Raw genomic sequence first — 25,598 nt, 5'->3', positions numbered from 1 at the left:
ATTTCTGCTTTACAGTGGAGTAAATAGGCAAAATCCTCCTGATGGTAAGTAGTCAGGAGACGCTATATAATTCCATCTTCTTGGCATTTTATTGGATTTGGCATTTTCATCTCTAATAAAAAAAAAAAGGCTTCAAAAAAAGTGTTTCACTAATAAAAAAAAGAAGTTCTGTTTAAATTCCATGATGAAAATGATTGAATCAAGGGCATTTCTAGAATCCTCTGTTTAGGCAGTTCATGTTTGAACTATATTTGAACTAAAGAAAAAAAGAAAAAATATATACATAAATACAGGTTTTTGTGCCCAGTTGATAATGTTAAACCAACACTGTGTTGAGAAGAACAAGCCTTAAACCTGTGTTTAATACAATGACTGACATACCAACAAATGCCCTTGCCGTTGATAAAATCCTTACCAAAAAAAGTAAAAATAAATGTATAAAAAAATAAAGAGAACGCTAAAATAACACATCCTAGATCTGAATGACAGGAATATTCTTATTAAATACTTTTTTCTTTCCATAGTTAAATGTGCTGAAAACAAAATCACACAAAGTGATCAGTGGAAATCAAATATATGAACCCATGGAAGTCTGAATTTCAGCTAAACTATGGAATTTTAGTTCAGATTCTAAAAGTGTTTTTTTAATAGTGGCATCCACAGAGACAGCAATACGGTCATGCATAGCATGGCAGCACAGTTAGCAGAATCATTGTGCAATCCATCGTGGGCTCAGCTGGTTGCCTCGTCACGGCACGTCTCTTCTTCATATTTGAACGGTAAATGTGAATTTTTTTTAGCAATTTTGAAAAGAAATAACAAAAAATGGTGAAGCTACTTGGAAAATAACTTCATAGTTAAAATCACTGAATAAATAGAACCATTTTTTTTTCATTTTGCATTTTTTTCTTACCATGATTACTCCCCTGCCTCTCACTGTACATCACTGCTCTTTAGTAACCTCAATTCTGCACATCCCCCTTATTCTTAAAAATGAGTACCATATTTTAATAATACTTATAATTTGACGAGGTATGTTTTAGGTATTTTTTTAAATCAATATATTTTAAGAATACATATATGTTACAAATGCATATATTTAATATATATATCGATGGCTGGAATGCAAAATCTATCTGAAAAAAAACACTTTTTTCAAGAGATTAAAAAAACGTTTAATCTGATTATAGTATGGTCTTTGTTAAAGATATTCAAGAATATTCTATTGTTCACAGACTATATTTGCATGTTATAATTTAAAAAATACATAGCATGTATTTTTACCACTGACAATACAGATAAGTGTTTTTTTCCTAATTTTTTCTGCTTCATTGTGCACATACGAGTTTTGTCATGAGACATTAATGCAAAAGAAAGGGTGGGATTATCTTGCAGATACTGAAAATGTGGAGCCGTCCCATTTCTCACCAGTCAATGCAAAAACCCCAAATCGAAAAAATTTGCAGATAGGAGGGTTTGTATTCCAGCCATATATATATATCTGCAATATAATCCCAGCCTTTCTTTTGCATTAATGTCTCATGACAAAACTCCTATGTGCACAATGAAGCAGAAAAAAATAGGAAAAAAAACACTTATCTGTATTGTCAGTGGTAAAAATACATGCTATGTATTTTTAAATTATAACATGCAAATATAGTCTGTGAACAATAGAATATTCTTGAATATCTTTAACAAAGACCATACTATAATCAAATTAAACGTTTTTTTCATTTGTTTTTCAAATGTTTTTTTCAGATAGGTTTTCCATTCCAGCCATCGATATAAATACATATTAAATACATATATATTTATAATATATATATGTATTCTTAAAATATATCGGTTCTAAAAACACATTTTTTTTCAATTCGTCAAATTACAAGTATTATTAGAATATGGTGCCCATTTTTAAGAATTTGTGCAGAATTGAGGTATATATATTTATATATATATATAAAATATTTAATATCGAATATACAATTTATATATATAATATTTAATAATTAATAATTAATATTCAAATGTATTAAAGGGTATCAAAACGACAGGGTTTAAGTGACTAAACCGTCGCTTGCACTTTTTTTTTGTTTTGTTTTGTTTTGTTTTGTTTTTTTTCTCAAGTGACGTCATATTTGTGCGACGCCCGGCCGGCGCGGCAGTGGAGGGCAGCAGGCATGGGGCACATCGGGCGTCTGCTTGTGCTAATCTTTGCGATCAACCGGAGCCAAACATCAGGTGAGCTGTTTAATGACTTGTGCACGAAAACTACACGGTTATACGCTCGGTGCTCCGTGCAGGAGCTGGAAGTTGTTTTAATTTTGTCCTCGAAACTGTCACTTTGAATGAACGCGCACCGTCGACGTGAAGCATTTGCCCTTTTTTTCCCACCCCCAGATGGGCCTGCAACATATCGTCATGTTGCATCATATAAAATTAACCTAATTTCATATAAACTAATACATGTGAGACTTGTATATTTACGTTATGTTTTTTTTTATTTTTTTTTAGGGCTGCTCCCTTCAAGGGTCGCCACAGCCAATCACCTTCATCCTCTTCTCACACTAACTAACTTATTATCCTCTGTCCCTCCATCTATAAACCTCCTCTTTCGTCTCCCTCTGGCAGCTCCAAATTAGATTAAGAGGTTTTAAAATAGTATTTCTGCACAAACTTTAGTTGCATATGTTTGTTTTTCGCCATGCCTGCACACTGACTGATAAAAATCTCGATTCTTGAGATGCAAACAATTTTCCAAGGACTTCCAACTGAAGATGGAAGTGGATGTTTTTTTTACGAAGCTCAAAACAGCATTTTTTAAAATGTGCCGTAGCAATGCGCTGGACGATAATCTGGAAATCAACCAAATCAATTTTGTTTACGGGATTTCAATCCCAAATTTTGACATTTTGACGATTTCCGGCTCCAACAGAATGTTTATTATTCTTACCTTTCTGGCGTCACGTGGAGGTTAAAATAAGAAAACGGGGGAAATCTGTTTCCACACCATACATATGACAGTAGCCGGTAATTTCTCATTTTTAATGCAACTATTGCAACACGTGTTTTCACATCCACGTGCAAATGACACGGTCGTCCCTGAACAGGTGCAGGGTCGGACCCTGCTTTCCCGCCAGTTTACTTGCAACATCCACACATACCAAATAACACACATTCTGTTTTTATTCTTTTGTCCTTCGCGGGGTCGTGTTGTGCAAAACCAACGTTTGACTTTTTCTGTCGTCTGAGAACCAGTCAGGTGACGGCTTCACCCGCTGTGCCCAGACCTTCTAATCCTCCGACACGCGTTGCTGAATTCCACAGCGACTCTGCGAATCATAATCTGCAGGATGTTTTCGAGTGAAAAAGCGACTCGCGGGACGGACTTTTGCGAAACAATTGAAGGGAACTGTTCTTTAAGCTCTTCAGAACTGACTCATTCAGAGCTGCAGGTCTCTGATTTGACATCCGGCCGGGGAAGAAGGTCGAGGGTGAACAAAAATGCCCTGCGCTCAGTCCATATTCACCATCTCATACTAGTCATGTGGAGACGTGCGACATCGGAGCTGTGTGAGCTACGTGTCGAATTACCTTGTAAAAATGATTTCTTTACACTAAATATGCGAGTTTATCCCGGCTGTCATCGGGCGAGAGGCGAGGTTCGACCTGGACTGGTCGCCGTTAAATCACAGGGTTACTTATAGAAACAGTCAAACATTCACTCACTCAGTCATTTGGGGTAATTTTCCAATTTTTTTTATCTATTCAAGAAACAGTGATATATATATATTTAAATATTTATATGTGTGTGTATGTATGTATGTATGTAAGTTTAGAATATTGTGATAAAGTTCATTATCTTCTGTAATGCAATTAAAAAAACAAAAATTACCTTTTCATGATATTCTAATATTTTGAGATAGGATTTTTGAGTTTCCTTAAGATGTAAGCCATAATCAGCAATATCAAAATAATAAAAGGCTTGCAATATTTCAGTTGATTTGTAATGAATCCAGAATGTATGACTTTTTTGTTTTTGTAATTGCATTACAGAAGATAAAGAACTTTATCACAATATTCACATTTTCTGAGACAATCCTGTATATATTTGTGTATATATGTATGTATGTGTGTATATATACATGCATACATATATGTATGTGTGCGTGTGTGTGTGTGTGTGTATATTTATATCTAAATATATATATATATGTGTGTTTGTATATGCATGTATTAATATATGTGAGTGTGTGTATTTTTACAAAATTGTCAGTAAGGGAAACTTAGATTTCAAGGTATATATACATATATATGTATATATACACATACACACACACAAACACACCTATATTTGTGTTTGTGTGTGTGTATGTATGTATATATATATATATATATATACATACATACATATAAATATGTGTGTGTGTGTGTGTGTATTTATATGTGTATATATATTTATATGTGTGTATTTCTATGTATATATGTGTGTGTGTATATATACACGTATATATGTGTATATATATATATACACACACATATATATGCATGTATGTATGTTTGTGTATATATATATTAAATGTGTGTGTGTGTGTGTGTGTATATAAGAGTCCTCGTATTAAACGCAGGTTTAATGCTTGTTCTCTAGACAGCATAAGTTTAACATTATCAACTGAGCACGGAAACCCGCATGTATATATATTTCCTTCTTTTTTTATTTTTATTTTTTTGCTGCTGAATATAGTTCTTATGTGAACGGCCAAATCCTAGAAATGCCCTTGATGCAATCATTTTCATCATGGAATCTAAACAGCACTTCTTTTTTAACTGCTCAAACACCTCAGCTTTTTTTTTTTTTTTTTTACTAGATGTGAAAATGCCAACGAAGAATCCAATAAAATGTCACGAGGAAGTCGGAAACAGGCCACATATACCGACAGACAACCATTCACTCATTCGGGGCAATTTTTTTCCAATTTTTTTTTTTTTGACCAAAAATTGCCCCGAATGAGTGAATGGTTGTGTGTGTGTGTGTGTGTATATGTAGCCCTGCGATTCACCAGGTTGAACCTCGCCTCTCGCTTTAGGTCAGCTAGGATAGACTCCCAGCAGCCCCCCCCCGACCCCGAATGCAGGATAAATGGTGGGCGATGGATGTTTTTGGACGGGGAGAACATGCAAACTCCAATGGAAAGGTCGCCTTGTCAAGATAAGATAAGATAAGATAAGAACAACTTTATTAATCCCAAAGGAAATTGTTATGCCAGAGTTACAGAAAATATAACAGTAATAAATAATAAAAAGAAAAAGGCAGAATTAGAAATAAAAATAAACTATAAACTATAAAGTGTCTCAGTGAAACTATAAAGTGTCTTAGTAAGCAAGTGATAAAACTATAAGTGTCTTAGTAACAAGTGAGGTAAGGAGTGCACAATAGTATTATAAAAGGAAAAATTGTAGTGTAGCTGTTATGAAATGAAATATTGCACAGTTCTGAATATTGCACAGAAACTTTAACTGAATTGTCCCTAAGGAAGAAGAGTAAATAAAATTAAAAAGAAAAGTAGAAAATTTACGAAAGAAATGACCAAACCGAGGTCATTTATTCTGTCAAACCGCTGCGCCACCACGCCGCCCCTATGCAACATATATTTATTTCTACATCCGCTGATTGTACTTAAAACACGATGTGTTTGTGTACCGTGAATAACAGCATGAACACCTGCCGTGTGAAAATAATCTACCTCCACTAAAAATGCTGAATATATATTTATTTGTATATCTACTGAGTATACTTAACACAATAAATGTGAATTTTGCATAACTGCACGAACCCTTATGGGACACTACAACATAGCACTTTTTTGGGTAAATATCTTATTCTGATGACTTGAATGGAGTCAGCAAGTTAGCTGGGAGAAAAATTTTAGTGGGATTTTAGTTCCTTTCTCCTTCTCGGCTCACTTTTTGGCAGGGAGTCGGTGTCGCAGTTGTTATGAACGCTCTGAAAATGCCGCTCCGCGTTTCCCTTTTTCGTTATAGCGATGGCAGACCGGCAGATGAGGAAAACACACTTTGAAAATGGTAAAAAAAAAAAAAAAAAAAGTCCACCTCCCGTTCCGTATAGAAGTGATAAATTTTAGTCCTTTTACTCTGTCCAGCTCCCGCACTTGTTTTTACACCCATAAGTTTAGAAGAAATAAATTGGAGGCTAACTCGCTAGCTTGTTAGACGCGCCGTTATGTGGACACGTGCAGTGACGCCTGTGTCAGAAAATGTCAGATTGGACAAACCGACTGTCAGTCAAGTGATAAATTTCATAGTGAGGATGGTAAGCTGTCGTCTACGTTCTAATGCGATCGACCGATAGATCGCGATCGACGTATTGGGCAAACCTGCAACCAGACTACTTTTCTGCAGCCGGAACGTCAGAGTCCGGACAGTAGCTGCCGGCGGCAGTTTTCGAAATCAACCCCGAGGGGGGGGAAGAAAAATAAAATCTGCTCTCCGGGCAGCTGCGATTTTAGTTCCTTCACCTTTATCCTTCTCAGCTTCTCAGGGAAATCGGTGTTATCGCTTTTGTCAACGGTCCGAAAAGTACTGTTCAACATTCCCCTTCCTCCGGAAGAGCAATTATAGATCAAGGAAGTGCATTTGCTTTGAAAACATTGTGGAAAAACACCTCCCGCTGCTCACGGACGTGGCAAGTTCTTTCGGTTTCTTACTTGATTCGCCGCCCTCGCTTATGTTTTACCCTTTCATGAGGAGAGAGAATGAAAAAGGCTAACTCGGTGGTTAGCTTGCTGGAAGTTGCAGTTTTGGCGTAAAAAACAACCAGATCTCGGGCCGGCAGCCGTGCATGTCAATCATCTGGGAAGTCCTGTCTGGAGAGAAGATGCAAACTTTGATCCGCTTCTATAAACCGCTCGATTTATATCGACCGATTGGGTTGAGGTTGCCTTTATGGAGGCCGAGTCGTGTTCCAGGTTGTCTAAAACAACCTTTTCTGAGCCACGGCACATATTTTACATTAGAAAACTCACACGGCACACCACCAGATACAATTTCTAATACGTTTTTAATGAAATACGATGAAATTGTAGCCTCGGGCTGTTTCTTGAACAGCGCCAGAGACGAGCGTTTGTTCTGCGATGATTTTGCAAGCGGTCGGTGTTCATGTCTGTTTGGATTTAGCGACGAGTTCAGCAACTTTATAGCGAGCGTTCAACGCTTTCTCACTCGTCTTGGTGGTTTTCTTCAACGGCGTCTGTTGACGCTGATGAACAAAAATAGTCTGTGTTCTTATCTTGAAGAGAAAGGTGTTTAGTTTGGAGAAGATGTTTAAGTTGGCTTGAAACCGTTGGACAGTTTTTCCCTGCACTCCAGGCACAACGGCATCCACTTGGTTGGTTCCTCAGTGAAAGTGAATCCAAACGCAATCGAACGTTCATTGTATTTACCATAATTTCCGGGCGAAAAGCCGCTCCTTTTTTTCCCCCCACGCGCTTTGAACACTGCGGCTTAAACAAGAATGTGGCTAATCTATTGATTTATTTATTTAACTTTTTTTTTTTTTTTCAGTTTTTGGGGAGGGGGCGGGGCTAATGAGCTTCACGCCGCCAAATCATTTAGCCTCGAGGCCGTTCAATTCCGATACCGAATGGATGGACTTTTCCTTGTTATTTATTTTCATCGGCCGTGACAGTAAATAAGCATTTGCAGTATGTATTTGTGGATGTTACCGTCATGTATTTAGTTAAAAATGTTTCTGTGCAAATATTTCATGTTACAACTTGGACACATGCGGCTTATAGACAAATGCAGCCTATATATGTCAACATTTATTTATTTGGAGGCGGTGCGGCTTATATTCAGGTGAGCTCAATAGTCCAGACAACATGTAAAAGCCATTACATGAAGGGATTTGGCCTTTAAAAAAATGTTTTTTACATTACACCATAGATACTTGCTGCTTATAGACAAGTGCGGCCTATATATGAACGCTTATGCTTATTTTGTTATTTTTAGCCGGTGCGCTCAGTAGTGACGGAAATTCTGCGTGAAACCCACATAGGTAGACGTACCAAGACACATTATTTGCGTTGAATAAATAATTTTTGGACCAATCAGGTGAAAGTGGGCATTTTTTCCACAGTCCACTGAGGTGCCGTGGCGCAGTGGTTGCAAGACTTGGGTTTTGAAAAAAATCCATACACCAAAAGTGCTCCAAAAAGAAAAGATGGTTTATTTTATATATAACCCAAAAAACGTATTCTTGCATGCATGACGTTTCAAGCAAAAACGAGGCTCTTCCTCGGATGTTTTTGCTCGAAATGTTTTTTTTTGTATTCTATGTAAAATAGATCATCTTGTCTTTTTGGAGCACTTTTGGTGTGTGGATTTTTTTCTACGAAATCTGTTTTTTTGTCCTTTTTGTTTGTTTTTTTTTTTTTGATCCATTTCTAACTGTTCTTTTCAAGCTCTTTGACAGTTGTTGGGAAACACTGGTCTAAACCTTTAGTTGCAACCTCTCAGGTGTGCAGAGTGATCCAGCGGGTAACCTCTCTTGTGTCCAGATCACCCGGGGTGCAAGAAGGGTGAGTTCTCCTGCCTCGGCGGGCGCTGCGTACCCTTGCGCCTGCTCTGCGACGGCGTGGACGACTGCGGCGACGGCAGCGACGAGGCCTCCTGCCGGAGATGCGCGGCCGGACGCTTCTCTTGCGGCCCGTCGGACGTCTGCCTCCCCAAACGCAAGCTGTGTGACGGCACGGTGGACTGTGTGGACCGGCGGGACGAGGCCCCGGAGCTGTGCGGTCCGGCTCCGCCCCGCTCGCGGTTCGGCCCCGCATGTCGGGAATCGCAGTTCCGGTGTGGCGACGGCGAGTGCATCAGCCACGTCTTGAAGTGCGACAACTCGGCCGACTGCGCCGACGGCAGCGACGAGCGAAACTGTGGTAAGAGAATGGAATTGCAAATTGGGTTGGAACTGCCAGGGATGAGGCCTAGAGGAAGATTTTTTGGATGGACTCAAAAAGGACATGAAGTGAGCTGGTGTGAGAGAAGAGGTTACAGAGAATAGGGATAGATGGAGGAGATGGATTCGCAACCCCTGAAGGGAAAAGGTGAAATGAAAAGAACGCGGAAGAACATCCATGACACTTATCGTGCACCCAGGGTCGTGGACTGCTGTTGCCTATCCCAGCTCTCATCCGTTAAGGAGGAGCATTCAGAATGAGATGAATCAGAATCAGAAGAAACTTAATTTGTTCCTGAGGGGCAATCGGGGCAGCATCAAATTATTCTTTTCCTTTGGGGTTTTCCCCCACCTCCCATTCCCTCCTCCACCTTGAACTTCTCTGTTACCCCTACAGCACACCTCATCCCTGTCTCACAGCGAGCATACATGTCCTGCACCAGTCTAACATACTTCGCTGCCACTCCAGATTTCCTCATACAATACCAGAGTTTCTCTCTCGGCACACCGTCATATGCTTTTTTTAGGTCTACAAAAATAAGATACGGCGATACTCCCTCTTACCTTCTCTGTACTTTTCTGTTAGCATTCTCAAAGCAAACACTGCATCCATAGTACTCTTTCTTGGCATGACGGCAAAATAATAGTATGAAAATAAATACATTTTCTTCCTTCCTTCCTCTTCCTTTGGGGTCGCCACAGTGAATCCACCTTCTCAATCCTTCTCAGATGTCATCTGACCGGCTGCCCTGCATATCAGTCAAGTGAAAGGATGGACAATAGGCTGACGTCTATTTTTTTAATGTCATGCGATCTACCAGTACTACCTTTGCGATCGAGGTATTGAGCTACCCCGCTCTAGACCCTTCTACTCTGGGTTTTGCAGACGAGGCAGCAGGAGGGGAGCCGCTCGAAGGCCGGGTGTAAGATGTGGGAATGATCTGCGAGGAACTTTTCGGCTGTTTTTTAAGATTTGACTATCGTGGAAGCGGAAGAGAGGTCTGAAGAGTTGGCCAATTATTTTGGAGGCTTCACCCCAGTCAATCCCAGGGTCACATAGAGACACAAACCCGTTCATCCTTTCCCCTACAAGCTCTGTAGGTACAGAAAACAGAAAAATTCAATCTCGTTCACACGTTCGGGCAGTTCCGGTTCTCAACCTCCTGCATGTTTGTGGTCCGTTGGGCGGAGACCATAGAACCCGTTGGAATCCCACGTGGGCTCAGGAAGACCAGTTGCCCTCGTGGCGTCGATCCGAAGGAGAGGGTTCCAACCACTGAGAAGCATTTAAGCCAAACATGGTATGCTCTTGTCAGACGTCCTCAGGTCAGTGCTGATGTTCAGCTAGTAGGTCTGCAGAGGGCGACAGAGCTCCAAGATGACCTTCAGCTCAAAAACAGAATCCTTTGAGAGGCTCATCGGAACGTCAAGGTCAATGTTGGTATCCAGATTTACCAGAAGCAGCCTGAGCTTCGGTATTCTATATTTACAGGACTGTCTCCGAAAATTAGAATATTGTGATAAAGTTCTTTTATCTTCTGTGATGCGATTAAAAAAAACAAAAATTACTTTTTCCATGATATTCTAATATTTTGAGATAGGATTTTTGAGTTTTCTTAAGATGTGAGCCATAATCAGCAATATTAATATAATAAAAGGCTTGCAATATTTCAGTTGATTTGTAATGAATCCAGAATGTATGACATTTTTGTTTTTGTAATTGCATGACAGAAGATAAAGAACTTTATCACAATATTCTAATTTTCGGAGACAGTCCTGTATATTTTGCAAAAAGCGAGGCCTTAAATAGCATTGAAAAGCATTAAATCCAAAGGCATTAAAAACACAACACAAAAGTACCACAATAGCAGTGGGTTAGAGATATAAGACAGAAAAAAATATTAACGAAAATATAAAAAAAAAAAAAAAAAAATGTATTAAAAAGATAGTATAACAACTAAATGAGTTAAATAGATAAATATGTAGAAATAAAAAAAATAATAAGTTAAAAAGTGAAAAGTGGGGAAAAAAAGGGTTTATTGTATGTGAGGTTCAAGTGTTCAGGGTTGCGCCTCAACCGCCGTCCGATGCGGCTTTTGAAAATAATCAAGCACTTAATTGAAAAATGAATTGCAAAATTACAGTTTTAAAATGTAATTTTAAATTTGAAGATCCTGCCGATCTTGGAACAACGTTTAACATGTTCAGATATTTTTGGTTGCTTTTAATAAACGACTGCACGCGCCAATAAAAGTTGGATGATTTAAGTGCAACTTTTTTTCAGAAATGCAAGAAGGACTCAAATAAACATTGACTATTTTTCTTAAAAGTAACCGTCAACCAAACCTCTCTTTTTTTTTTGGATACACTTGGATACACAGCATAAAGGCAAATAAGTATAGAACATCGTATGCTGTGTTAATTCATTTGAAATTATTCAATTAAATTATAAAATGATTATTATGAATATGATTATAGATATGAATATGAACAGTGCAATAAGACGTTAGAGTGCAGCAAGTGCAATTTTTGTATCTCACGTAAGTAAAAAGATTTTAATTTTTTTAATGTTATATGCCGTGTTAATTCATTTTAAATTTCAAAAGGGTTGTGTGTCTCCTTAACTTTGGGGAAGCATTAGAGTCATTAGAACCGAAGAAGCCTCTCGGATGATGAGGGTGAAACATCTTCAAGTCAAGAAACTCAAGTGCGGCTGCAAAGACAAGAAGATTTCAACAAGAATTCACCAGAAGCTGCACAGAGATGTCGCTTCGTTTAACACGCCTTTCGGTTAATTCACCGCCTAAAATCCGCCGACGGCGTCGTTATCGATCTTGCAGACGAGAACGAGTGTCTGGTCGGAAACGGCGGCTGCTCCCACGTGTGCGAGGACCTGGAGATGGGCTTCCTCTGCAAATGTCCCGACAACATGAGGCTGGTCGGAGACAGCCGCTGCGAAGGTGAGTCCCCCGCCGTTCGGCTCGGCGTTTCCTGTCACTGTTAACGTTTTACGGCGTCACTGACACGTGTTTTGCCAACTAGAAATCGACGCGTGTCTGGACAGCGACGTGTGCGATCAGTTGTGCGTTCCCGACGACGGCGGCGGCTTCGCCTGCCGCTGCGAGGAAGGCTACCGGATGACGGATACCGTCGGCGTGTGCCAGGCCGAAGGTGAGCGAAGCCGGACGGGAACCGGAAGGTCGTTGTTAAGATCGTTCCTTTTTTTTTTTCCGGGCACGATGACGATCGCCTCCCGAATGCGGAAAGATAAACAGTCATTTCATTTGTTATCTGCTCGGACTGCAGTCAAGGTTCGCGATGCCGGGCTGGAGAAATTACTGCTGTTGTTTCGGAAAGAGGCCGGGTTTACCTTTGGTCGATCGGAGGGCAACATGTGGAGACAAAAGCATTCACCCTTTCTTTCACAAGATATTCAGACATACAGCCATTCACTCTGTCATCATGCATCCTATGGATGTACAATATTCACCCTCGCATTCACATGTTCCTCGGACCAGTGGTCCCCAAACCTCCGGGTCGCGGACCCGTACCGGTCCGCGGATCAATCGGTACAAGTAGTAATCAATTATTTCCGTTGGATTTATTATCTGAGTCTGAACAATCTTTATTTTGACAAACGACCGGAATCTCTCAGTTACATCTCGGTCACTCGAGCGCTAAAAATGTAACCCACAAGCTAGCAAAATGAGTGAAAAAAAAATTCTTTAAAATTAAAAAAAAAAAAAAAACAGACGTCAGAAGGAAAGTTTCTTTTCGAAGTGGATTCACTTTGTTTATTATTATAGTCGCAATATAAACAAACAATCTACGTGTACCGGCCCCTCCGACCCCCCCGGTCTGGTTAAATTGTCAAGCGCCGACCGGTCCGCGGCGATAAAAAGTTTGGAACCCCTGCCTTAGACAACCATTCGGCCATTCACTCCGTCATCCTCAGATCATATAAAAACATACAACCTTCACCCTCTCATTACCAATTATCTCATTAGACACTCACCATTCACCCTCTCATTCATGTCATGTAGATATAAATCGCAGCACAGCGAGACAGACGGTGGTAGACTTTGCAAAAAAGATGGAAATGGCTGTAGTCAAGTTTTTTTTCCCAGAAAAGGCAGGAATGGTGGAAATGAAGGAGTGTATACAGAGAAAGAGGTTAGCGAAGAGGAATCAGGACATTGAGCAGACTCAAGAGCAGACAGGAGTACTGGGAGATTCAAGGTAGAGGTAGCAAAGGCCAAAGAAAGGGTATATGGTGACTTGTATGCTCAGAGGACTTGTTTGACCGTCGTCCCTATATCATATAGAGAAATACAACCATTCACACATCCTGTTCATTGTCTTTATCTCAACTCCCAGAACCTGAAGCCCGAAGTCGGTTAATACTCTGCAAACACCCTCCGGCGACACTGGAACGCGAGCCCCGCCGCCACACGGCCGTATTTAGACAGGAGACGTGACGTGTTTGCACACAGCTGTTGTATTTCCACGGCAACACGTGGCAGGTTTCCTTCGGCTCGAAGTCCGCCGACGCTCAGTGCTCAGCGGATGGAGGCTCTCAAACAAAGCGTCCAAACGGTGAATATAGAGAGGTGCTTCAAGTGATGAAATTCAAGATTCTGAAACGTCATCTGACGCAAACCTTTTTATGCAACCTATACATTTAGAGCAGACCATTTTACAACTGGCCACATCCGGACCGTTTTGCTTTTTTTTATCCGGCCAACCAACTACTTTTTTTGAATATTTTCAATCGATATTGAATTAAGAAACTCCTTTTTTTTTTTTTTTTTTTTTTTTTTTGTATGGATGATGACATAACAAATAATGTTAGTACATTTAAATGATCATTAATGATTTTTAAAGTTGAAATAAAATGCCCCAAAATTCAAATATTTAAATTGCAATTGTCATCGGGTTAAATTTACATATTACCTGGTTTAAAAATTAAAAAAGCCAAAATAATCGCCCACTCCTGATCTAGAGGCTTTTAAAAAATTGGAAAAGACTCGTGGAAAACTATCATCTCACATCCAAAGACTTACTTTCAGAGTCTCAGCTTTGTGTTTACAAAGACTGTGAATCTTTCAGGGTCACTATTTGCAAGACTACAACTCCATTCTTTCAGCAACTTCTTTCCCCACCATGCGATGTTGTCACTTGGTATCTGCAGAGCTTCTGCTTCTCGGTGGAGATACGTTGGAGAGTTGAACTGGTCCAAGTCGTGCTGTTCTGCCCACAGCTCCTCTTTCTGGACGATACTCGTTCATCCAAACACCGAATCTGCCCCCAAAACCGCTCCGGTGATTGTTTTCAACCATGTTTCCGGTTTTGTTAGAGCTCATCTATTGGTTGTTGACTTAGTAGTCGTAAACCCGAGGTTCGGGCTTGCAACTCCAGCAAAACTCCTAAAATCTCCTTCATTTGGTTTTAAGCGTTCGTCTGCGGTTCAAATCTGGCTTCATGACGTCACCCTGTGTCCGATGATGTCACCGAAGCTCTTGTATCTCCTCTGAAGGGGAAGAGGCAATGCTGGTTTTTACAACCTCCAAGGGAATCCAGGCAATCGGTGGAACCGGCCGGCGGCGCCAGGGAGCGACGGTTCCCTTCCGAGCCCAGGGTCCGGTAGCGTCCCTGGGCTCGGAGCAGACGGTGTACGCGGCCCGGCAAGGACAAGGCTCCATATACAAGTAATCACAAGTAGCGAGGATGTGTTTACGTGTTCACACGTCTTGTTTTTAGCAGCTAATAGAACATACCGGCGTTTTAACTCTCAGTTGTGAATCCCCAGGGTGTCCCTGAAGGAGTCGTCTCCGGGCGCCTCGTTCCTTCTGAAAGGTCCGGGTCCGGTGTCGGGCCTGGCCGTGGACTGGATCAACGGGCTGCTGTTCTGGACCGCCGCGGCGAGCGGCTCCGTCCACGTCGGGCTGACGGACGGCTCGGCGCAGCTGGCGCTCATCACCGGCCTGGACCAACCCTGCGCCGTAGCGGCGGAGCCTCTCAAAGGGTAAGGACGGAAAGACCTCGCCAGTAGGGGGCGCTTTACCGGCGCTTTTACGGTGCTCTTAAATTCTGGAGGGAAATTACAATACTTTATTGTTATTGTTTTTGCAAGAGTACTACAGATACAGTACTAGTACTAAGAGCACTACAGATGCAGTATTTGCGTTGAGAATGCTAATAGAAAAGTACAGAGAAGGCCAGAGGGAGCTGCATTGTGTTTTTGTAGACCTAGAAAAAGCATATGAGAGGGTGCCAAGAGAGGAGCTCTGGTATTGTATGAGGAAGTCTGGAGTGGCAGAGAAGTATGTTAGACTGGTGCAGGACATGTATGCTCGCTGTGAGACACTGGTACGGTGTGCTGTAGGGGTAACCGAGAAGTTCAAGGTGGAGGTGGGACTCCATCAGGGATCAGCTCTGAGCCCCTTCTTGTTCGCAATGGTGATGGACAGGCTGACAGATGAGGTTAGACAGGAATCCCCATGGACCATGATGTTTGCGGATGACATTGTGATCTGTAATGAGAGCAGGGAACAGGTAGAGGAAAATCTAGAGAGGTGGAGGTATGCTCTGGAAAGGAGAGGAATGAAAGTTAGTCGCAGCAAGACAGAATATATGTGTGTGAATGCGGGGAACTCGGGTGGAACAGTGAGGCTACAGGGAGTGGAGATCAAGAAGCTGGAGGATTTCAGGTATTTAGGGTCAACAGTCCAGAGCAACGGAGAGTGTGGAAAAGAGGTGAAGAGACGGGTCCAAGCAGGTTGGAATGGGTGGAGAAAAGTGTCAGGGGTACGAAGAGACAGAAGAACATCAGCCAGAATAAAAGGAAAGGTGTACAAGACAGTGGTGAGACCAGCGATGATGTTTGGACTGGAAACTGTTCCAATGACCAAAAGACAGCAGGCAGAACTAGAGGTTGCAGAGATGAAGATGTTGAGGTTCTCTTTGGGAGTGACCAGGATGGAGAGGATCAGGAATGAGTCTATCAGAGGAACAGCACATGTTAGATGTTTTGGAGAGAAGGTCAGAGAAGCCAGACTGAGATGGTTGGGTCATGGACAGAGGAGGGATAGAGAATATATTGGTAGACGGATGCTGGAATTGGAGGTCTGGAGGAAGACCAAAGAGAAGATTTATGGACGTAGTGAGAGAGGATATGAAGGTAGTTGGTGTGAGAGAGGAGGATCCAGAGAACAGGGTTAGATGGAGAAAGTTGACTCGCTGTGGCGACACCTGAAGGGAAAAGCCGAAAGAAGAAGAAGAAGAAGAAGAATTGTTATTGTTTTTGCACAGAGGGGGCGCTTTGTGGTAAATCGTGCATTTTTGCATTCCCCGTCTGGCAGGCTGCTCTTCTGGGCCGAATGCGGGGCTTCGCCCAGGATCTCCAGGGCAGGTTTGAACGGCCGCGACAGAAAGGCTCTGGTCACGTCTCTCATCCGCCAGCCTGTCGCCCTCTCGCTCGGTACGTCCAGCCTCACACACGTCTTCTTCTTCTTTTAGGCATTTTACTTTTCTTTTTCCACCGCCTGAGAGCTGGATAAGAGAAGTTGTGAGAAATGAGGAAAAAAAATGAATGCATACAATTTAAATGTGTGTGAGTGTGTGTGTGTGTGTTTATATATAATTGATATAATTGTGTGTATATATGCATGTATGTATGTATGTATGTATGCGTGTGTGTGTGTGTATATGTATAAATGTGTGTGTGTGTGTGTGTGACGATGACTATACCTATATATGTATGCATGTGTGTGTGTGTGCATGTGTGTGTATATGTGTGTGCATTTATATATAATTGTGTGTATATATAAGTGTGTGTGTGTGTGTTTATACATACCAGTACTTGTGTGTGTTTATATATATATATATATATATATGTATATGTGTGTATATGTATATGCATATATATATGCGTGTGCGTTTATGTGTGATTTTATATATAGTTGTGTATATATATACTGTATATATGTATGTATGTTTGTGTGTGTATATATGTGTGTGTGTGTGGGTTTATATATAATTGTGTGTGTATATATGTGTATGAGTATATATGTGTGTGTGTGTGTGTGTGTGTGTGTGTGTGTGTGTGTGTGTGTGTGTGTGTGTGTGTGTGTGTGTGTGTGTGTGTGTGTGTGTGTGTGTGTGTGTGTGTGTGTGTGTGTGTGTGTGAGAAAGAAACTTTATTTGTTCCGGTGAGGAAATTTGAGGGCACATGGGGTCGCAGATCGAGTATCTATCGATCAATCTATCGATCTACTTATCCATCTCAAATAACAGTAAAATAAAAATAAGGCAAAAATAAAAGTGAAAATAATGTAAATGAAGCTCCAACATCTGTAAATTAACTGTGTAAATTTTCCATTTACTCCCAATTATATCTCACGATTTTCAAAAATACTACATCACATTTTATAATATTAATAAGCTATATTTTAATATGAATATATTTTAATTTATTAATATGAATTAATAAACCCGTATATTTTATACATTAAAAATTAAAATGAATAAACTTCACGAGAAGTAAATATGACGGTTTAGCGGTATGGACTCGATGTTCCGTCTCTAAGCAGCCGGAATCCAAGCGCCGATGTAGATTTGGAACCAGACAACGCTAGGAGATGCTCTCTAAATTCCTTTTTTTTTGTCGTCGTCCCCGTTCTTCCCTCAGATTGGCCTCGCGGGCTGCTCTACTGGGCCGACCGGGGAATGAGAAGCATCTCCAGGGTCAACCTGGAGGGCCACCAGCGGAAAACCGTGGTCGAATCCAACGGGTACCTGGACGGTCCGTCCGGACTGGCGGTGTTCGAGGTAAGTTTTCCAAAGGGAGACTCGAGGCTCACTGCTTTTATTTTTGAGTTCCAGAAAGCATTGCGGTTTCAGGGACAATTAAGCTGTACGGTTGCCGGGTAACGCGCAGAAGTGTTTTTTGCGGGGGTTACGTTCCAAAAAGAACCCGTGATAGGCAACATCCGTGATGTAGAAACCTTTATTTTTTTTTTTTTTTACAATTATTATACAATTAAATACTCTATACATTGAAAAGAAAGAACAAACCATTTTACAGGCTCAATCATTTGTTTCACAAATAAAATGATTTTTTCAACACATTGCGGACAGTTGCAACCCTTTTTGCATCCTTATTAAAACTTATCGCCGCTGTCGTCCTTATGTTTTTTTTTCTTCTTTATGGAACGAACGAAAGATTAATTAATTCCGTAATGCCGACCTACAGCCGCATAGCTTTTACCTTCCCTTAGCATGTCCAGAACTTTAACTTTATCTGCGATAGATAGCATCTTCCGCTGCCTTTTGGGCCCTTTTGTCGCTCCAGAGCGTTTTGTCAACATTATGGGTTTTAGAGAAACTCGAAATTGCGAGAGAATTTGCACGTACGTCATGTAAATTTGGCAAACTGTTTTACATACGTGCACATATTAAACTGCAACGTTATTGACGCACAGGTAAAGAAGAAGCGGAGTGATTTTTTTTTTTTTAGCCAATCAGAATGCAGAACACAATGCACGATGCAAATCCGTGAAGTAGCGAAACCGTGAAACCGCGTTCTAGCGAGGGATCGCCGTAATGGAAAGCAAGAAGCCCGCTGAGCCGGCGTTCCCTTTCAGAGCTTTGTTTACTGGAGCGACGTGGTGACGCGCTCCGTCTGCCGCGCCAGCAAACACGACGGCGGACGCTTCCAAGTCCTGTTGAGCAACGTCACGTCGGCGGGCGGCGTCGCCCTCATCCAGCCGGCTCTCCAGCCTGCCAGTAAGTGACGTCGGCGGCGGAGTCGAACGTTCCCCTGTTCAAAAGTGACACCGCGTTTCCCCGAAGGGCAAACCGTAAGCGGCCGTTCCCGGACGGAGTGCGAGCCCGACCTCATCCCGGGGTTGAGGAGCGCCGCCTGCCCGCCGCCGGTCGCCGTGACGACCGACTCACCGGAGGCCCCTGCGAACCCGGAGTCGGATTTGTCCGACGCCGCCTTTGCCGGGTTCATCTTTCTCCTCAGTGAGCATCTGTCCGTTTTCACCTTGAAACAAATAATTTATCCTTGTGGCTTCTCCGGTTTCCCCCCCGACTGTCCGAAAACACGCGGCGCTGGATCGGAACGCCTCGAATCCCCAGATGTGCAAATGAACGGCTGTATGACGTGGCCGTCGCTCGTCCTCATACACGGGAGTTCCACCGATCAGTAAATACAGGAGTGTCTTAGGAAATTAGAATATTGTGATAAAGTTCTTTATCTTCTGTAATGCAATTAAAAAAAAAAACTACTTTATTATGATATTCTAATATTTGGGATTTCCACCGATCAGTAAATACAGGACTGTCTCAGGAGATTAGAATATTTTGATAAAGTTCTTTATCTTCTGTAATGCAATTAAAAAAAAAACAAAAATTATTTTTTCATGATATCCTAATATTTTGAGGTCGGATTTTTGAGTTTTCTTAAGATGTAAGCCATAATCAGCGATATTAAGATAATAAAAGGCTTGCAATTTTTCAGTTGATTTGTAATGAATCCAGAATGTATGACATTTTTGTTTTTGTAATTGCATTACAGAAGATAAAGAACTTTATCACAATATTCTAATTTTCTGAGACAGTCCTGTATGTAGACATACAATAATTCACCCATTCACTCATCTAATAGATACAGGACTGTCTCAGAAAATAAGAATATTGTGATAAAGTACTTTATCTTCTGTATTGTAATTAAAAAACAAAAATTACTTTTTCATGATATTCATGATATTTCATGATGTCAAAATAATAAAAGGCCTGCAATATTTCAGTTGATTTGTAATGAATCCAGAATGTATGACATTTTTGTTTTTGTAATTGCATTACAGAAGATAAAGAACTTTATCACAATATACTAATTCATATTGTGATAAAGGCCTTAAATAGCGTTGAAAAGCATTAAATCCAAAGGCATTAAAAACACAACAGTACCACAATAGCAGTGGGTTAGTGATATAAGATAGAAAAAAATATGAAAAAAATGTATTAAAAAAATAATATAACAACTATAAGAGATGACTAGATAAATATGTAGAAATAAAAAAAAATAATAAATTTAAAAGTGAAAAGTGGGGAAAAAAAGGGTTTATTGTATGTGAGGTTCAAGTGTTCAGGGTTGCGCCTCAAAAAAAAAAAAAAGAAGAAACAAAGAAATATCCGTTCATAATCAAACGCAAACTTAAATCCATGATTTGGATTTGGAAATGTTTCTTTAGTCCCATTGTCACTCAGAAAGAGTGTCTCGGCTCCCTGTGCGTAGAAATGATGCTTAGAAATGAGGTCAGCGGGCTCCCCTCCCAACTTAATCATCGACACGCCGCTGCCAAGAGCCGTGACGGGCGTGAGGTCGGCAAAACAGCTGCTGCACAACTCTTTCCACACACAAATTTTCAGGCAGGGCTTAGGGAGTTATATATACACACACACACACATGCATGCATGCAGAATATTTACATATGATATGTGTGTAATGAAAACATTGCCCATCCGAACGTTAGATGTAACTATTTGCCAGAACATTCATTTTTGTTTTTGTTTTTTTTCCCAGAAACTGATCTGGGCTAAAACCCGCCGCTACAGCGATAATGCTAATTTCAGTGCTAATTTTATAGGTATTTCCCCGCTGGTCGGGCACCTGTCGCGTCACACACACACTCACACACACACACAATGGGGTCACTATTAAGAAATGTTATAAAAGTGACGCAAAAAAGTTGTTAATCGTTCAAGTTCTCCTCTCCGGGAAAAGCGTCTTTTCGAATTGACCTTGAACGTCTCGGGTTGGAAACCCACTGACATAAATCGATCCGGGACTCCCGTCGAAAAATGATTTATAAATGTGTGTTTTCTATTTCCTTTTTATTCTGCCAGTTTTCCTCAGCCTGCTGCTGGGGGGGCTCCTCCTGCACTTCTGGAGACAGAACGTCAGACCTTCCAGGAATCTGACCGCATGGAACTCCGCCCTGGTGGACTCCCAGAACCCGCTGATGCAAAGTCCAGTCACTCGTGTTGTCAAGGCAAGAAACGCACACACACACACACACACACATACACAGGGCCAATAAAGACAGGAGATCACTGTCAACAGATGCCATGACGGTCATTCTGTTGTACACACACACACACACACACACACACCCACGGGAGGTATATATATATATATTGGTTGTCTCCGGAGGGTGTGATTTTACACGATGTTGCTATTTGTGGGCCTGCATGCCGGCGGAGCTCGGATGGAAAGAGTCTCCTGCCGCTCCGAACTTTGGAAAAGGGCAGAGCCGGCCTGACATGTAGGCTTTGGTATGAAGAAGAAATCCTGACCTGGGAAATACAAACGTTGGTCCGTCGATGGTTCAGACGTGGAAGGAGGAGGGAGGAGGGTTGCTGCCAGAGAGGAGGTTAATGGATGGAGGGAAAGAGGAGAGATGGAGGCAGGTGATTGGCTGTGGCGAGCAGCAAAACAGAAAAGATCACTGGAGATCCTGGATTTTTTTTTTTGTTTTTTTTTTCATTCACATTTTTAAACCCTGTTTTCTCACTATTATACATCTTTTCGCAGTGTTAATGTATAATCCAATCAATTCATTTTATGGTAAAAATATGCCTTTTCTACCAGAGCCCTGTGTTCTGTATCCCGGGCTGTGATTGGCTCGGCGGCTCTCCTGCACAGAGCATGCATTCAGCGTCTTTACGGTAGGGCTTTTTCTCAAGATCTACCGTGACGCACCAAACCGTCTGCATTTTTGGGCTCTGAACCCGAACGGCAGCTAACAATCACAGATAAAACAAGCGAGGCGCCTTATTGCTGTTGGCCGCCTTTACGGCACCAATATCAGGACAGTGCAGTAGTGCCTTCCGTTTGTGGGAAAGGATAATTTGAGTGAGGGGAAGGTCATAACACTTAAAAAAAAATAGAAAAAAAAATAGAATAAAAATAAATAACCAAAAAATAAAATATATATATATGTATATATACATTTTTTTTAAAATAATATATATCTATATATAAAATCAAATAAAAAAAGGATCGCTACTTTGCTGTTCTGAAACATAAGCCCCACGGTAATCAAGGGACTACCTATTTCAGATATCAAAAACGGTAAAAACGTTTGTCTTTCAGGATTTTTTACTGCGCTGATGCCCCAGATCAGGTTGGCAGCAAGTTAGGCTATGCAGTGTGTGTGTGTGTGTGTGTACGTTTGTGTGTCTGTCAAAAAAAAAAAAAAAAAAAAAAAAAAAACCTCACTAACCCATGCTTACTGTTCTGTATATTTCCTGTGCGTCATGTATTTGCAAGTGTATTTGCAGTCCTTATGTCCTCTATTGTAAGTCGCTTTGGATAAAAGCGTCTGCCAAATGCAATGTAATGTAATTTAAAAATTTAAAAATAGAATATTTCACAAGGTTAAATACCAAAAAAAAAAAATTTCTCACTGTCCCGCTCTGCTGTTTCTTGTCTAAGTTGCTGTGGAATCTGCTGGGATTCCATAGCTGGGATCGGCTTCAACCCCCCACGACCCTGAATGCAGGATAAGCAATATAGATAATGAATGAATGAGGAACCCTAGTCAGGAGGCGGCAACCTTTTCCACTCAAAGAGCCATTTGGACTCGTTTCCCCAAAGTAAAGAAAGCACCGGGAGCCACACGACCCTTTTCGAAATTTAAAATGAATTAAAACGGCACACGACATATTTTTTTTCCTTTATGCAATGTATAAACAAAATACGTGTTGCATTTCTTTTAAATCTGCAGAGAAAATGAAAAGACATTTCTGCATCCAACAAAACATTTTGAACTCCGAAAAAAAGAAGTCGGATCGAAGGTTACTTTTAAGCAAAATACTCAACGTCTACTTGAATCCTTCTTTTAATTAAGGGGGAAAAAAAGCCGCACTTAAATTATCCACCTGCGGCAAACCAAAAACGCCGTCCTTGCTCATCCTTTTACTTTCAAGCAGCAAAAATATTCTATTTAGATATGACAAGATCGCCATAATCTTCAAGTTTGAAATGACTTTTCAAATATGAACAAACTAAAATAAAATACATTAAAATACATTTTAATTACCGTAATTTCCGGACTATTGGGCGCACCTCAATATAAGCCGCACCGGCTCGACCAGGGGTCGGCGACCCGTAACGCCCAAAGAGCCATTTGGACCCGGTTTCCTCGGAAAAGAAAACACCGGGAGCCGCAATTACTTTTTGACGTCTAAAATAAAGGTACCACTGTATATATTGTTTTTTATTACCTTTACACTTTGTATAAATAAGTGTGTCGTGTGTTGCTTCTGAAATTCACAAAGTATTACGGAGAAAATTAAATTTTATTTATGTAATGAACTCATTTTGAGCTTTGGGCTTTCAGAGCGTGTAGCGGAGCCTTGGCCTGAATTTAAAAAAAATAAATCGGGAAAAAATCACTGTGTCGGTAAACAATAAAAAATGAATATTTGCAAAATATCTTCATAAATATTTATTTTACCTAGTTTATGGGACTTCTGCTCCTGAACTTCTGCGCACAGCATCTGCAAATCGGGACTTTACCGGCCGGCAGGTATACCGGCTTATTTTGAGCGGCGAAAAATAATAAATATAATTTTATTTAATATTTCAAGATCACAATAATCTTCCAACTTAGAACTAAAAGTTAAAAAAAGGAATTAACACAAATGAAATATACTTCAATTAAATGTTTAGAATTTATTTTCCCGAGCCACTCAGAGCCGCAGTGTAAAGATGGAAGAGCCGTTGTGAGAAATTAGGAAAAAAAATGAATGAATACAATTTAAATGTGTGTGAGTGTGAGTGTGTGTGTTTATATATAATTGATATAATTGTGTGTACCGTAATTTCCGGACTATTGAGCGCACCTCAATATAAGCCGCACCGGCTAGCCGATCGCTATCTCGGTCTTCCTCCTGCGCGCTAAAACCGTCAAAGTCGTCTTCTTCGGTGTCGGAGTTGAACGGTCTCAGAATTTCTCGGCCATTTCATCGTTCCGATGTGACGAAGATAAACGTTTCAGCGGCGTGAAACTCGTTAGCCCCCCCCCCCAAAAAAGTCCATATATTAGCCGTAGCATTGTTTACGTGAAAAAAGTCGCGGCTTATCGTCCGAAAATTACGGTAAATACAATTCAAATGGGCCGATTTTACGGCTAAAGCTCCTCCCTTTAAACCAGTGGTTCTTAACCTTGTTGGAGGTACTGAACCCCACCTGTTTTACATGCGCATTCACCGAACCCTTCTTTATTGGATGGACGATCGTTTCGTTGATGGGTGCAAAGAACAGGCAGAGTAGCCTTTTCATGGAATCTGGCTCCCTTCACCTTGAATTCAGCAAGCGCTATGTTCTTGTAGTTCCCATCTCCATGCAGCTGAAGGAAGCCTTCCCTTAGTTTTGCCGGTGCTGGACTAGAATTGCTCATCTTGTCATTCTAAATCATGCAGTTAGGACATCGATTCCAATCGCGTTCCGTCATACATGTGAATCCGTATTGTACGTATTCTTCCGACCGCTTTCTTTTTTTGCCCGACATAATTAGTATGAACGGATTAAAAATATTAAGTAAGAAATCACATGACGTACCATCACGACAGTCACAAGTTACTACAACTGAGCGCCAAAATCCCCGCAGCACGGATAGGCCGAGCTATGTAGCGTGATCACCTGCGGCCGGTGATGTCATCACCAATGTGTGTCTCGACCTCCGCCGAACCCCTGAGACTGACCCGCCGAACCCCTGGGGTTCGATCGAACCCAGGTTAAGAACCGCTGCTTTAAACGCAGTGTCATGGCGCAGTCGTCAAGCCGTTTCTAGATAAACCCCGTCTGACACTCTCGAGGTTCTAAGCTTATCACGACCTGTAAGTTCACCCTAAGCTGTTTGTCCTCCGTCACCAGGAATCCCTGCCTAAGCTGGACTTGGACAGGGACTGACGGTCCGGTGCCTTCTCTGCCCCCGCCGCCACCCTCCGACCTTTGACCCAACGGGACGGCGAGCCAGGTTGGGTGGACGCCTTGGTTTCCCCTGAGCAGAAATGGTATTTTTATAGTTTAGGGCCTCGGGGGCCTCAACTGTCCACTCCCAACTCAGATCCGATGTCTCCCGACCGGCATGTCAAGTCCGGCGACTCCGTTATTTTAACCTCGACCCGGCGGCCCAGTTGAAATTGTTTTTTTTTTCCAGTTTTGGCCGTTTGATTTATATTTGTTTAGAGCTTCGGAAAAGGCGTCACTTGTGACTTGTCACCCAAGAGGTTTGCGCGACGTAAAGACTTGAGCGACCGGCTCGACGACGACTCCACGGTTTATTTAAAGTGTCTCAATGGAAGCATTTTCTTTGTTTGGCCTGGGCGCCAACATTTTTCTCCTTCGTGCCTGACTGACTTGTCAATTTTGTGTTATTTTCGTTGTGTCTGAAAGATATCTATGGATTCCAACTACTGATTGGGGGAAGTACTGCTGACTTTATGAATATTTATTCCCAGAGAGTTGTTTATTTTTTTGTAGGGAACACGATTGTTACTCTGAGGCGTTAGAAAAGCTTGAAGCGAATGAAATAAAGAGTATGACATTCTC

At 41.2% G+C, this 25,598-nt stretch overlaps 1 protein-coding gene across 1 annotated transcript; it reads left to right on the top strand.

Moving 5' to 3' along the window:
• The first annotated feature begins 104 nt into the window (after positions 1–104).
• LOC147226087 (low-density lipoprotein receptor-like) lies at positions 105–25,598 on the top strand. The gene is made up of 13 exons (XM_086161702.1): positions 105–779; positions 2,125–2,238; positions 8,574–8,951; positions 11,812–11,931; positions 12,014–12,142; positions 14,508–14,679; positions 14,781–14,996; positions 16,333–16,451; positions 17,661–17,800; positions 18,616–18,757; positions 18,824–18,997; positions 20,885–21,030; positions 24,921–25,598. Exons 1-13 carry the CDS (start codon positions 680–682, stop codon positions 24,954–24,956), a joined length of 1,986 nt encoding a protein of 661 aa, XP_086017828.1. The 5' UTR covers positions 105–679; the 3' UTR covers positions 24,957–25,598.

The sequence above is a fragment of the Fistularia commersonii genome, chromosome 16 (assembly GCF_037954325.1).
Source record: "Fistularia commersonii isolate RoL2024-O1a breed Wild chromosome 16, RoL_Fcom_v1.0, whole genome shotgun sequence".
Classification (NCBI taxonomy): Eukaryota; Metazoa; Chordata; class Actinopteri; order Syngnathiformes; family Fistulariidae; genus Fistularia; species Fistularia commersonii.
This window is presented reverse-complemented; position numbering and strand designations above follow the sequence as displayed.